Here is a 13,350-nt window from a genome sequence, read left to right on the forward strand (position 1 = left end):
ACTTTTTCTTCACTTTCTCACCATATCTGTGTGTGTGTTTTATTAATTTCTAAAATGAAATATATAAATTAAATTATTAATAAAAAAACTGAATAAAAAAGATACTCTCGCCGTCGCCAGCCATTGGCGAGAGCCAACTTCTGGCCTGACCCAAATGTGAAATGCGAAATCTCTTATGGGCTCCTAGAGTCTCTTATGCCCCTATTTCATAATTATTTTTTTGATCAAAATCAAAACTCTCAAATCAAATCCTTCTCGGTAATCAAAACTAAACCCTAACCCCCTATGTATTAGTGAATCCATGGGTAAATATTTAAATTATATACCTTTCAAATTCAAAAAAAAAAAATATTTTAAAATCGTTTTTAATCATATTTTGATGATTTTTTTCGAAAATATGGAAAACAAAGTTTTTGGATTTTTGAAATATTTTTATCAAATTGTATAAATCAAATAAAAAATATTAACGTTTTCATTTTTATTTTATGATTTTTTCGTTTGACATAAAAAATTAAAAGAACAAAAGGGTCCTTTTGAGATTGTGTTATGAGATATAAGAGGATTTGTCTCCATTGGCGACTTCTTCTTCTTCCTTCCTCCGATCTTCTCCTCTTCTTTTGCCTCCTCCACCAGATCTCTCTCTTTTTCATTCGTCTCCTTCTCGTTCTTCTTCTTCATATTGATGTACACGCTTGCGTCACCCTCCATCTCTCAAAAAGTGAAATTCTCCAGGATCCGAATCTACCCATTTCGGGAATAAGCTTTGGGCTTCCCTCTGTGCTCGATCAATTCCATTTTCGTCTCGAAAAAGGATAGCTTTTTTTTAATCTCTCCGATTGAGGATCTGGATCTACCTCATTTCGCAGGATCGTCCCTCCAAGGAGAAGCTCTATCTCCGATTCGACCTCTGGGTATCGTCATCTTCTCCTTCGATGAGTTTTCAATTTGATCCGTAAAGTTCACTCCTTTCAGTCAGATCCTCTCTCAGATGGATAAACCACCTCTTCATCCTCATCACGAATCCATATCTTCGAGATGGAGCAGCGTCTCTTTCAAAGACAACAAAGAAGTAACTTTCTCCGATTTGGGCTCGAAGCGTATCCGCCACGGTTCAGCCGGAGCCGACTCCGAGATGCTAAGCATGTCTCAGAAGGAGATCAAAGACGAGGACGCTCGTCTAATCTACATCAACGACCCCGACAGAACCAACGAGACCTTCGACTTCACCGGGAACTCAATCAAAACAGCTAAATACTCCGTCTTCACATTCCTCCCCAGAAACTTATTCGAACAGTTCCACAGAGTCGCCTACGTCTACTTTCTCGTGATAGCAGTACTCAACCAGCTCCCTCAGCTTGCAGTCTTCGGGAGAGGAGCCTCCATCATGCCCTTAGCGTTCGTCTTATTAGTCTCAGCCATCAAAGACGCTTACGAGGATTTTAGGAGGCATAGATCAGATAGAGTCGAGAACAATAGGCTTGCTTTAGTTTTCGAGGATAACGAGTTTAAAGAGAAGCAGTGGAAGTATATTCGAGTTGGTGAGGTTATTAAAGTTGTGTCCAACCAGACTCTTCCTTGTGACATGGTGCTATTAGCTACGAGTGATCCTACAGGTGTTGTTTACGTGCAGACGACTAATTTAGACGGAGAGTCTAATCTCAAGACGAGGTACGCTAAGCAGGAGACTCTTCAGAAAGCTACTGATGATTTGGAGACGTTCGATGGGTTTATTAAATGTGAGAAACCGAACAGGAACATATACGGGTTCCAAGCGAACATGGAGATTGATGGGAGAAGGCTCTCTCTCGGACCTTCTAATATTATCCTCAGAGGATGTGAGCTTAAGAACACTGAGTGGGCCTTAGGTGTTGTTGTCTACGCTGGTAGCGAGACGAAAGCTATGCTGAACAACTCCGGAGCGCCGTCTAAGAGAAGCAGGCTGGAGACTCGGATGAATCTAGAGATCATTCTCCTGTCTTTGTTCCTCATCGCTTTATGTACCACCGCGGCTGCCACGGCTGCTGTGTGGCTGAGAACGCACAGGGATGACTTGGACACGATTCTGTTTTACAGGAGGAAGGATTACTCTGTGAGGCCGGAAGGGAAGAATCATAACTACTACGGTTGGGGCTGGGAGATATTCTTCACCTTCTTTATGGCGGTTATTGTCTACCAGATCATGATACCGATCTCTCTCTATATATCTATGGAGCTTGTCCGTATTGGTCAAGCGTACTTCATGACCAGAGATGATCTGATGTATGATGAGTCTTCGAACTCGAGTTTCCAGTGCAGGGCTTTGAATATAAATGAAGATTTGGGGCAGATTAAGTATTTGTTCTCTGATAAGACGGGTACTCTCACTGATAACAAGATGGAGTTTCAATGTGCCTGCATAGGAGGTGTAGATTACTCTGACAGGGAACCTCCTGAGAGTGAGCAAGCTGGATACTCCGTTGAAGGTAAAGAAACTCTTTTGTGTTGTTAAGAGTAATAATAGCTCTGCGATTTCGGTTCGGTTTTTGGTTAACCAAAATTTTGAAAAACAATTCCGAAATTAACCGAATTACATTTCGGTTCGGTTATGGTTAATTTTGGTTTTCACATTTTCCGAAAATAACCGATTTTTTCTGTTAATTTCGGTATAATTTACTTTTCTTCACATTTTCCCAAAATAACCGATTTTTCGGTATAATTTTCTTTTAAAATAGGATATTTTTGGTTAAATTCAGTTATTTCGGTTAAATTTGGATTCGTGTCAGTTCGAATTTTTGGTTATTATTTTCCTAAACCCTACCTAACTAAACCGAACTCAAAACCGAAAATTTCGGTTTAAATCGGATATTTTTGGTTAAATTCGGTGAAATTTGGATTCGTTTCAGTTTTTATTTTTTCATTTTTTGTGTTTGAAAATCGAAAACCGAACCAAAAACCAAATTATTTTCCTAAACCCTATCTAACTAAACCGAACTCAAAACCGAAAATTTCGGTTCGGCTGGTTCGGTTCAGACAAAAACTGCAGGACTGGTAAATAGTATGTTTTCTCTGTTAGCTGACGTACACCTTTTGATACAGTTGATGGAGTTACTTTGAAGCCAAAGATGAGGGTGAGAGTTGATCCTTCACTTCTTCAGCTGACGAGAAACGGCAATGCAACAGAAGAAGCAAAACATGCGAATGAGTTCTTCCTCTCACTAGCAGCTTGCAACACAATCGTGCCAATCGTTACCAACACATCTGATCCCAATGTAAAGCTTGTCGATTACCAAGGGGAGTCCCCTGATGAGCAAGCACTAGTCTACGCAGCAGCTGCTTACGGTTTCTTGCTCATAGAGAGAACATCTGGCCACATAGTCATCAACGTCCGCGGAGAGATGCAGAGGTTTAACGTTTTGGGGTTGCACGAGTTCGACAGCGACCGGAAGAGAATGTCGGTGATACTTGGATGCCCGGACACGTCGGTAAAGCTCTTTGTAAAAGGTGCAGACTCGTCGATGTTCAGCGTCATGGACGAAGAATCCTACGGTGACGTCATTGAAGCGACCAAGAAACAGCTTCACGCTTACTCATCCGATGGGTTGAGGACTCTTGTCGTTGGGATGAGGAAGCTGAACGATACAGAGTTCGAGCAGTGGCATTCCTCCTTCGAGGCGGCGAGCACGGCTTTGATCGGTAGAGCTGGACTGCTGAGAAAGGTCGCTGGGAACATCGAGACTAAGCTAAGGATAGTAGGAGCTACTGCGATCGAAGACAAACTGCAGCGCGGCGTCCCGGAGGCGATAGAGTCTCTGAGGATCGCGGGGATTAAAGTGTGGGTGTTGACAGGCGACAAGCAAGAGACAGCGATCTCCATTGGCTTCTCCTCGAGGCTTCTGACTAGAAACATGAGGCAGATTGTGATAAACAGCAACTCGTTGGATTCGTGTCGGAGGAGCTTAGAAGAAGCGAATGCTAGTGTTGCGAGTGATGATGATGACGAAAGCGTGGCTTTGATTATTGACGGTACCAGTCTCATATATGTACTCGACAATGATCTTGAAGATGTGGTAAGTGATGAAGAAGATCCCTTATGTCTTGTCTTACTCTTTCATGGTGGTGTAATTTCATTTTTTTTTTTGAAAACTATGCAGCTCTTCCAAGTAGCGTGTAAATCCTCTGCAGTACTCTGCTGCCGTGTTGCTCCTTTTCAGAAAGCTGGGATCGTTGCCCTTGTCAAGAACCGGACTTCTGACATGACTCTTGCCATTGGTGATGGTAATTAGTCTCCTTGATCATGTCTAAGCAGGTTCTTTGTTTTGTTTTTCTCACCTATCTCACTTGTTCAGGTGCAAATGATGTCTCGATGATCCAAATGGCTGATGTTGGGGTAGGGATCAGCGGCCAAGAAGGTCGGCAAGCTGTGATGGCGTCTGATTTCGCAATGGGACAGTTCAGATTCTTAGTTCCGCTACTCCTCGTCCATGGACACTGGAACTACCAAAGGATGGGTTACATGATACTATACAATTTCTACAGAAATGCAGTTTTCGTTCTAATTTTATTTTGGTGAGTTATTTTGTCTTTACTGCCTTTTGTTCTATCCGTCTTAGACTATAAGACTTAACTCTCAACAATTTTTCACGTAGGTACGTTTTGTTTACTTGCTACACATTGACAACAGCCATCACAGAATGGAGTAGCGTCTTGTACTCAGTCGTGTACACTTCCTTCCCTACGATAGTTATCGGTATACTCGATAAAAACCTCGGAAGGAGGATTCTTCTAAGCCATCCTCAGCTCTACGGTGTTGGCCAGAGGGCGGAGGGGTATTCGACCACGCTCTTCTGGTATACGATGTTTGACACGGTCTGGCAAAGTGCAGCCATCTTCTTCATTCCTCTATTCGCTTATTGGGGCAGTACCATCGACACGTCGAGCCTAGGAGACTTGTGGACCATTGCTGCAGTTGTGGTGGTGAATCTTCACTTGGCAATGGATGTGATTAGATGGAACTGGATCGCACACGCCGCCATTTGGGGATCCATTGTTGCAGCTTGTATATGTGTTGTTGTGATTGATGTTATACCCACTCTCCCTGGTTACTGGTATAAACTTCTTTCCCTCAAGCTTTCCCTGCATTTTTTTTTGCCAACATGTTTTTTAACTTTTGGGGATGTGACAGGGCAATATTCCAAGTGGCGAAGACATGGATGTTCTGGTTTTGCTTGCTTGCTATTGTGGTGACAGCATTGCTTCCTAGATTCGCCATCAAGTTTCTAGTTGAGTATTACAGACCTTCTGATGTTCGGATTGCTAGGGAGGTTGAGAAGCTTAGAAGTTTCAGTGAATCCCAACAAAACATGGGAACTGAAATGAACCAGATTCGAGATCCTTCAAGGAGTTGATATATCAGGAAAGACCACATTTTCTCAAAATCAAAATTCTTTATACCCTTCAGTGGAAGTATATATTTTATAAATGTTCCATTTTCCCTCTTGGTTTGCTTACTAATGCAAGAGTAGAGTTTGTTTTGGGTTTTGTAGTGTAACAGAAGATTTACTTTAATCTCCGGCTGTAATTTTACATTTTGTTGTAACATACACACCAGTTTTCCTTTGTAAAGAGAAGAAAATTGAAAATTTCATTCATTTCGTTTCATGTAATCTAAAATAAAAAAACAAGTTTCCACAAGAATTTAAAAACGGTCTGAACACTAATATGATTACATATCCAACAGGAGAGAAACATGAGAACACATCTTCCACAATCCCGAAAAAATCATACACAGCTTGCGTCTTATGCTGTTGAAGAGAAGATCAAACCGAGACTTTAACACTTTAGTTGCCACCACCACATTCACTGCCAGATAAACAAAGCCCAGAGGTTCCATCTTTTAAGCTTTATTCACATATCTAATATAGATTCAGTACATAAGTAACAAATAAAAACGAGATACTAACCTTTCCCATCCAAAAATCATCAGAGGTCACTCTTCTCTCCCCATCATCAACCAAATGAACCACGGCAAAACTCTGATCCGCAAAAGCACTTCTTCTTACCACATAAACTCTGAGCTCCACTAGTTCTCGTAACTCCATAGTCATAAGTCAACTCAGTCATGGGAGGAATATGAGAAATAGCAAAGAAGGCAACTTGCAAGAAGAGCTGACCGTTATTCTCATAACTAACCGGCTGCCAGAAAACATTAGGCGAGCAACTATGGTTCATGAACCTCGCAACGTTCCCCACGTTCTTAGCACTGATCACAAGAGGCAGCGGAAGCTCAGGCTCTTCAGACATCTCCTCAGAACCATCTTCATCCGCTAAGCCAGGCTCATAGTTCCATTTAAAAGGGGTGTACACACGCGTCGTATCAAAAGTATAATCATCATTAGCCATCGCTGGCTGCATTTGCGATTTGTCTATAGCCTCGCCTGCGTATATACATATAAACGAACCAGCACGGATTGGATCCCACGACCGTAACCCCCATCCTCTGTTCACAGTCTTGAACACTTCGAGCTTCAGTTTCACTCCCATCTGAGTCACCTTGTTCTTGCAGCCCGGACAGAGGCAAGCCGGGCTGCACTCATGTACCATTCCCCTCCGGCTAACGAGAACTCCGTTGCCGGAGTAAGGGAAGTCACCTCCGTTTTTCCTGATGCAGTGACAGTTCAAGTTCCCCGGCTTGCACGCCCCGCCGCACTCGCATCCATAAGAAGGCTGCTGAGTAAGCTTAAACGACGTCACAGTCGTGGAGTAAGTGAAGTAAGCAGGACCATTCTCAGCGTCAACTACATTCACAAGCGAGACTCCGATGCTTTCGACACCCGAAGTGAGGTCGGTGAGGATCATTCCTTCCCTCGAAGGCAAACCTTTCTTCCACTTCTGTATCTCAGTCCACGAAGCGAACGCAGGAGCCTGACCAGGAGCTCTCACTAGCTTATACTTGAAAGTGTTGTGTCCTGACTTCCCTTTCTCCACCCATGACTCTTTGACGTCATACAGACCATCATATATGTAAATCTTAGCGCTCTGAGAAGCTTCTTTCAACCCTCTGATCACCCTGACCGGACTATTCTTCTGCAGACTCTTCTCCAACGCGAGGTTACCTCTCTCTAGCTTCTGGTCAGACGATTGCTTATCTTTATCAGCGTTACCTCCTTGGCCAGTGTACACCAACACATCAGGGTTACCTTCGTCGTTGTCGTAATAGCCAGAGGAGACAATGCTGGTTGCGATAGGCTCTTCTTCTGCTTCTCCTCCTCCTCCTTTGACGACGAGATAGTCAATCCCAGCCATGGATGGAGAATGTAAACCGATCAAACACATCTCGAACCTGAAGAAGAACACGTCACCGATCTCAAGACCCGGAACAGGGCCGGTTCTCTTCTTGGTGTTTGTCCTGACGCCTCTGCTCATGCAAGTGGACCCTGCTTTCAAGTCAGGGCGTTTGATGATCCCGGTGACGGATTCTTTCGCATCTTCCAGCTGTGAAAGCCTCCTCCTCAGCGCGTCGAACCGCGTGAGGACACTCATCACCAGCTTCCTGTCGCCGTTCTCTTTCTCCGCCGCGCTGATCCCGCTCGAGAAATTCGGGTTCTGAGCTATCGGAGTTCGCTTTCTTTGGATCTTTCTCTTCACTGTTGACCCCTCCACAGCATCACCATTAGATGCTGTATTATCAGGAGGAGGAGGAGACCTGAAAGTTCTTAGAGGAGTAACCAACGAAGGCTGATGTTGAGATTGGTTGAGATCTGGAGTGTGTTGAGAGGAGCTAAAGGGATAGAAAGGTGTGAAGCCAGGAGGGAAGGGTCCCAAAGGAGGTGCGCAGACGAAAGGAGGAGCTTGGTTCCCGCTTGGGAACACTGGTTTTAGAGTGCGTAATGGTTTTATATCCAACACTCGAGTCTTGTCAGTGTAGCCTCCGAAGCTCCCTTCCATAGCTGCAAACAAACAAACAAAAAAATTCCTAGATAAAAATCAGATTTTTATTCAGAATTAACAAAAGATCTGTGAAAGTCAGAGTCTTTAATCAGATTAATCTAAGATATTAGAGACACTCAGAGCCAAATCACACGCATGCACAGATTCAGAGATGTTCAAGCGAAAGAAACCCAGAAAAGCTTATAACTTTAAGAATGATTAACCTGAAAGGTACGGACTTTGAGATCGAGATCGCTCCGTTCAGATTTTTAGGGTTTTCAGAGATGAGAGAGACAGAGAGGAGAAGAAGAATGAAGAGGGAAACAAATCGAGCTGAAAGTTTCCACCTTTGGTAACCAAAAAAAAAAATCTGTAATAGTTGGAGAAGATGATTAATTAGATCAGCCGTTGGATCAAAATCTATTTGCATCTTTGACCGTACAAAGATCTAAAAATGACTGGATTACCTACGGAGCAGGTTGTATCTTCCGTTTCAGTTTCAGTTTCGTACTGTGTACTTGCGTTCCTTGTTGAAGTGATGTAATGAACTTTTGGAGCTTTTGTCAGCTGCCGGTTGGTTGTCAACACGTGTGTAATAAGATGGTTGTCGTTTCCCTTGGCTCAATTGTTTTCACTATCTCATTGAATAAGTTTTGGAACTTGAGCTAAGATTCTTGGCTATGCAGTTAAAATCATTTTCATCTAATTTTTAATCAAGCACAAGCTATGAGTGATTTGTCCTAAAAACAATCTGAAGAACTAGTAAGATTACTTGATCAAGAAAAAAAAAGTCTAATTTTTAATCAAGCACAGGCTATGAGTACACAGAGTGACTTGTCCTAAAAACAATTTGAAGAACTAGCAAGATCACATATCTAATATCAAGGAAACCTAAGGATACACTTACTACAATACTAGAAATATTTTTTTTTTTATTGGAGATGCAACAAGAATCCATCACAGTTGGCGTCTTATGCCATGCCGTTGAAGAGAAGACTTAGCACATCTCCATCCCTACTCCATTTTTTTTTCTCTAAAATGGAGTAAAAGTGATTATGGAGTAAAGAATGCTCCAAACCAACCTCATATCTCACTCTATAATGAAATTTACTCCGTAAATAGAGTAATTTATTTTTTTTTGTTCATCACTCCATTATAGAGTGGGAAATGAAGTAGGATTGGAACAATTTTACTCTATTTTTACTTTTACTCCATTTTGGAGGAAAAAATGGTGTTTTACATTGGAAAGAGCATCTCCATCCCTACTCCATTTTTTTTCTCTAAAATGGAGTAAAAGTGATTATGGAGTAAAGAATGTTCCAACCCAACCCCATATCTCATTCCATATTGAAGTTTACTCCATAAATAGAATAATCTATTTTTTTTTGTTCATCACTCCATTATAAAGTGGGAAATGAAGTAGGATTATAGCAATTTTACTTTATTTTCACTTTTACTCCATTTTGGAAGAAAAAATGGTGTTTTACGTTGGAGATGCTCTTAAACACTATAGTTTGTCACCAAAAGAACAAAACGCTTCGCCTACCAATCGAGAGTTTAAACTTGATCAATATCTTCTTCATGAGTTGAAATGTTCATGCGGATTTTCTAGCAAAAAAAAAAACAAGCTAGAAAGAGATGCATAATAATTTTCCATGTAAATTATATATATCGGATAAGAAATACTAGAACTTCAGATGCATGTATATTTTCTCTTTTAAACTATATATATAATCGGATAGAGTTGTTTCTAATAATTTTTTTTACCACCCCCCAAAAAAAATCATATGGACAATTGACAAAAAGTTTCAAACTAATTTCTTGCCATTCATGTTTTAAGCAAATCAAATCAAATCAAATTAAAATTTTGTTTGGTTGTTCAAATCAATATTTCAAATATGAATCCTATAAACTGATCGCATTCATGGGCTTGGTGTAGTTCTAGTCTTGGTGTATTTCTTTTTGAGCCACCATTACCATACAATCATACATCAATCACAAACAAAACCAATATGATAACATAATAGTATATGGATGTGGATTTTTCAAGAATTTATACCAAGCAAATAAAAACATTATTTATATTATTTTTTATTGATGAAAAAAAAGGAACAAAGAAAGAGTTCTTCTGTATCTTCACAGTTCATAACGAAGGTCAAAGAACTCAAAATTCACCAACTTATACGAGCCACACACACGTCAGAAAACACACAAGATCACATGAAATTAAAAAGAGAAATTAATACAAGACAAAAACATTAAAACACATATAGTCTCAAGAGATGAGATGTGTTCAGTAATTACTTGCTTTAGTTACTCGATGGCACTAAACTCCTCGATCATCATCTTCTTGCAACGATTGTTCATAATCGCATGGACCTTAGAGCAGTTACAAGGCATGAACATGCAGCCACGAGTACCATTGACCCCCGTCGTGGTCGAACCACCTAGCTTGCGTGCGATGACAACCGAGTTAACAACGTCATCGGTCGGATGATAGATGGTCAAGAGCTGGAAGCCTTTGAGGTCAGAAGAGTCAACGACTGGATACAAGAAAGCTCGAAGAGCATGAGCACTCCTTAGCATGAGGGTAGCTCCAGGAGCCATGTGCTTCTCCAAGTGCTCGATGGCTTTGACCTTTGCCTCTTTGTCCATCCCAACGAGAGCCGCCAAGAAAATTACGTCGTATTGGTCTAGCCCTTCGGTAGCGTTTAGCACGTCCGTTGTGTGGAAGATCATGCGTTTTGAGAGGTCTGGATCGCGAGAGACGAGGCTTGAAGCGAGTGTGTTTGCGTGTGCGTCGATGTCAAAGTTGTGGAACGTCGTGTTCTTGAGATGAAACTTAGCCAAGACGATGGATGTGAGAGGCATCGGTCCAGAGCCAACGAAGGCAATCTTGTTGGGAACATGGCTCGAGTGTTGACTCAAGAGATCAAACTCGAGCTTGCCTAGCTTGAGGTAGTTGTTATAGTAAGGAAAGATGTTTAAATGGTCAAGTGGGTTTTGGTCTCCTGGTAAGGACCCCAAGATTGTGGAGAAGTGTTGCTCTAAATAGCCTTCGGCTTCACCACATAGCTTGATGAGGTTAGATCTCATGTCTTTGACTTCATCACTCATCTTTGTGACATCGATGTTTGTGTCCGTGGGTAAGCACGTGGACACGAGTTGTCCGAACAAAGTGTCGACATTTTTTGAAGGTTTCAAACACTCGAGCTTTGAAATTTGGTCGTATAAGTCGATGATCTGCTTCACAACAAGATTGTTTTGGCAAGCCATGTCGACACTATGAGGTTATCTTTTTGGAGAGAGATGATAAGTATTTGATTTCTTAAGTATTCTTTTTAAGACTTTTGAAAATCTTTGTGTTGTGGCTTTAACCTTCACAAAGGGTCGTTATTTATTGGCAGTTGTAGCTGTGGGTCCCTTCTTCGCTGAAATTATTTATCTATCAATGATTTTATTTATATACTTTGTATCTATACTATTACTTGCGAGATTTTTCGCATTCGAATTTCCACGTTAGAAATTAAATTGGTAATATCGTTTATACCTTTAATAAATAAAATTAAATCTCGACCCGTGCAACTGCGCGAGTTTTTGTTTTTCATTTATTTTTATATAAACATTTTGTTTTCAATTTTAAATTAGTATATATTATAATATAAATATGTCTATCAATTTTAAAACATAATAATTTTACGGTATATTTTTTTCATTGAATAGATTGTTTCAAACTTTCACATGTATTTGTATCTTCTTCTATATATATATTTTCGGATTATTATTTCATTATTAAAATCATAATTATATATATAAAGATTAGTAAAATGTTGTTTTATTGTCATATTCAAAGATATTGTAACATTTCACAAATTTAGAATTTTTTTTAAAAAAATAAACTTTTTTCTTCATAGATTTATATTATCGAGTAAATAATTAAACATTTAGTTTTTGTTTAATTTTTTAAAATAAACTATATAGTTTAAAATTTGTTTTCATTGGTTTAAGGTAGTAAAGATTAATCATTGTTAGATAATATGATTTTTGTTATTTAAATTTTTTTTTTTATAATTTTAAAAGTTAACATCGACAAATATTTAAATAATTAACATATGGAGATATAATATTACAACATTAAATTATATCTATTTAATTTATATTATCTATAAATCCAATGGATCATCTATTGTTTAAATCCAATTATTGATAGTCCAATAAAAATTTTTGGTAGACCCAAAATTTAAATGATAAGATTAGAGATTAAATGTAACATGATTTTCTATGAATATGTCAATTAGGTCCATTTTTAAAAAAATCACACATGAATCAAGGTTGTGACTTCTGTTTTAATATATAAGATATATAAATTAGTTATAAAATAAAAACGAATTTAAATTATTTTGATTAGGTAAGTGATTAAAATTAAGAATGATAAGAATTATCCGGTTGACCACGGTTGCCGGAAACCCGCGGTTACCGAAAAAAAAAAAGATAATTTATATATACACTGTGTTGTTATCTGAAAAAATATATTTTAATAAAATAATTAAAAATTAAAAAAAAACAGAAAACACATAATTAAATACTTATCAAATAACTTTTTTAATTTATATAATTGAAAAGAGAATACTTTTAAGATTTAATAATGAATATAATATAATTTCTTAAAAAAATTATATGCAAAAATTTTCAAACGAAAATATACATAATAATTTTATAAAAAATATAAACAATAATTTGTCATTATAGTTTTTAATTAGTAATGAATGTATTAATAATTAAGTATAAAATGTTTATCTTCGCATATACGGGCGAAACACCTAGTTTGTTTAAAATGATATAATCTCAAATCATCTCTACGTACATAATAACTATGTAATTTTTCGTGCTATATAAATATTTAAAATAACTAATTCATAATACTTAATTAGTATTTATTTTATATATTTATAAAAATATAGCTTTATATGTTAAAAAATAATTATAGATTATTTTTAATAATAAAATGTTTTTTAGGTTAGTTACACATAAAATTGTCTGTGTAAGAATCTGATGGTTAACTTATTTATTTCTGTATAAATTGAGTTCATATATTCTTCTGAGTTAAACTAATTTTTTGAAACTCAAAATTCAATATACTGGTTGTATATTGGTGTATACATATTATAATACCCAAATTTTAATACTTAGTTTAGACGTATAAAGAAACCGGTAAGACAGTCGCAGAAATGAGGATTGACTATATGATTCTAGTTCGATTTTTCTCTTTGTCAGTTATAATAAACATGCATTTGCATTAGACATAACTTATCTAGTCACTAATCAGATAAATAAACTGTATTATTTAAAAGTATTTCAATTATCTATTTGCATATGCATTATTTTATACGTAAGCACACCCCAATATATTCCTTTTACACATACATATATGCTGGAAATTAAAAG

General features: G+C 38.3%; 3 protein-coding genes across 3 annotated transcripts; 1 reads left to right on the top strand and 2 right to left on the bottom strand.

Annotated features, from left to right (window-relative positions):
• The first annotated feature begins 540 nt into the window (after positions 1-540).
• Positions 541-5,635, top strand: LOC106382992 (phospholipid-transporting ATPase 1). Its single transcript, XM_013823093.3, has 6 exons — positions 541-2,462; positions 3,076-4,046; positions 4,131-4,254; positions 4,326-4,545; positions 4,626-5,084; positions 5,162-5,635. Exons 1-6 carry the CDS (start codon positions 989-991, stop codon positions 5,382-5,384), a joined length of 3,471 nt encoding a protein of 1,156 aa, XP_013678547.1. The 5' UTR covers positions 541-988; the 3' UTR covers positions 5,385-5,635.
• LOC106382993 (histone-lysine N-methyltransferase, H3 lysine-9 specific SUVH1) lies at positions 5,608-8,293 on the bottom strand. Its single transcript, XM_013823095.3, has 3 exons — positions 8,130-8,293; positions 5,940-7,925; positions 5,608-5,838 (listed from the first exon to the last, which is right to left on the bottom strand). The coding sequence occupies exon 2, from the start codon at positions 7,921-7,923 to the stop codon at positions 5,986-5,988; it is 1,938 nt and encodes a 645-aa protein (XP_013678549.1). The 5' UTR covers positions 7,924-7,925; positions 8,130-8,293; the 3' UTR covers positions 5,608-5,838; positions 5,940-5,985.
• A 1,679-nt stretch (positions 8,294-9,972) lies between these two features.
• LOC106385040 (nicotianamine synthase 1-like) lies at positions 9,973-11,364 on the bottom strand. The gene has a single exon (XM_013824985.3). It carries the CDS (start codon positions 11,179-11,181, stop codon positions 10,219-10,221), a length of 963 nt encoding a protein of 320 aa, XP_013680439.1. The 5' UTR covers positions 11,182-11,364; the 3' UTR covers positions 9,973-10,218.
• Positions 11,365-13,350: the final 1,986 nt, after the last annotated feature.

Source organism: Brassica napus, chromosome C3 (assembly GCF_020379485.1).
Source record: "Brassica napus cultivar Da-Ae chromosome C3, Da-Ae, whole genome shotgun sequence".
NCBI classification, from domain to species: domain Eukaryota; kingdom Viridiplantae; phylum Streptophyta; class Magnoliopsida; order Brassicales; family Brassicaceae; genus Brassica; species Brassica napus.

Excerpts from the sequence above, each read along its gene's own strand:
- LOC106382992 (XM_013823093.3), top strand. The coding sequence starts at position 989 with ATGGATAAACCACCTCTTCATCCTCATCACGAATCCATATCTTCGAGA. Across the intron at positions 2,463-3,075 it reads AGCTGGATACTCCGTTGAAG|TTGATGGAGTTACTTTGAAG; the intron begins GTAAAGAAACTC and ends CTTTTGATACAG. Across the intron at positions 4,546-4,625 it reads TTCGTTCTAATTTTATTTTG|GTACGTTTTGTTTACTTGCT; the intron begins GTGAGTTATTTT and ends TTTTTCACGTAG.
- LOC106382993 (XM_013823095.3), bottom strand. The coding sequence starts at position 7,923 with ATGGAAGGGAGCTTCGGAGGCTACACTGACAAGACTCGAGTGTTGGAT.
- LOC106385040 (XM_013824985.3), bottom strand. The coding sequence starts at position 11,181 with ATGGCTTGCCAAAACAATCTTGTTGTGAAGCAGATCATCGACTTATAC.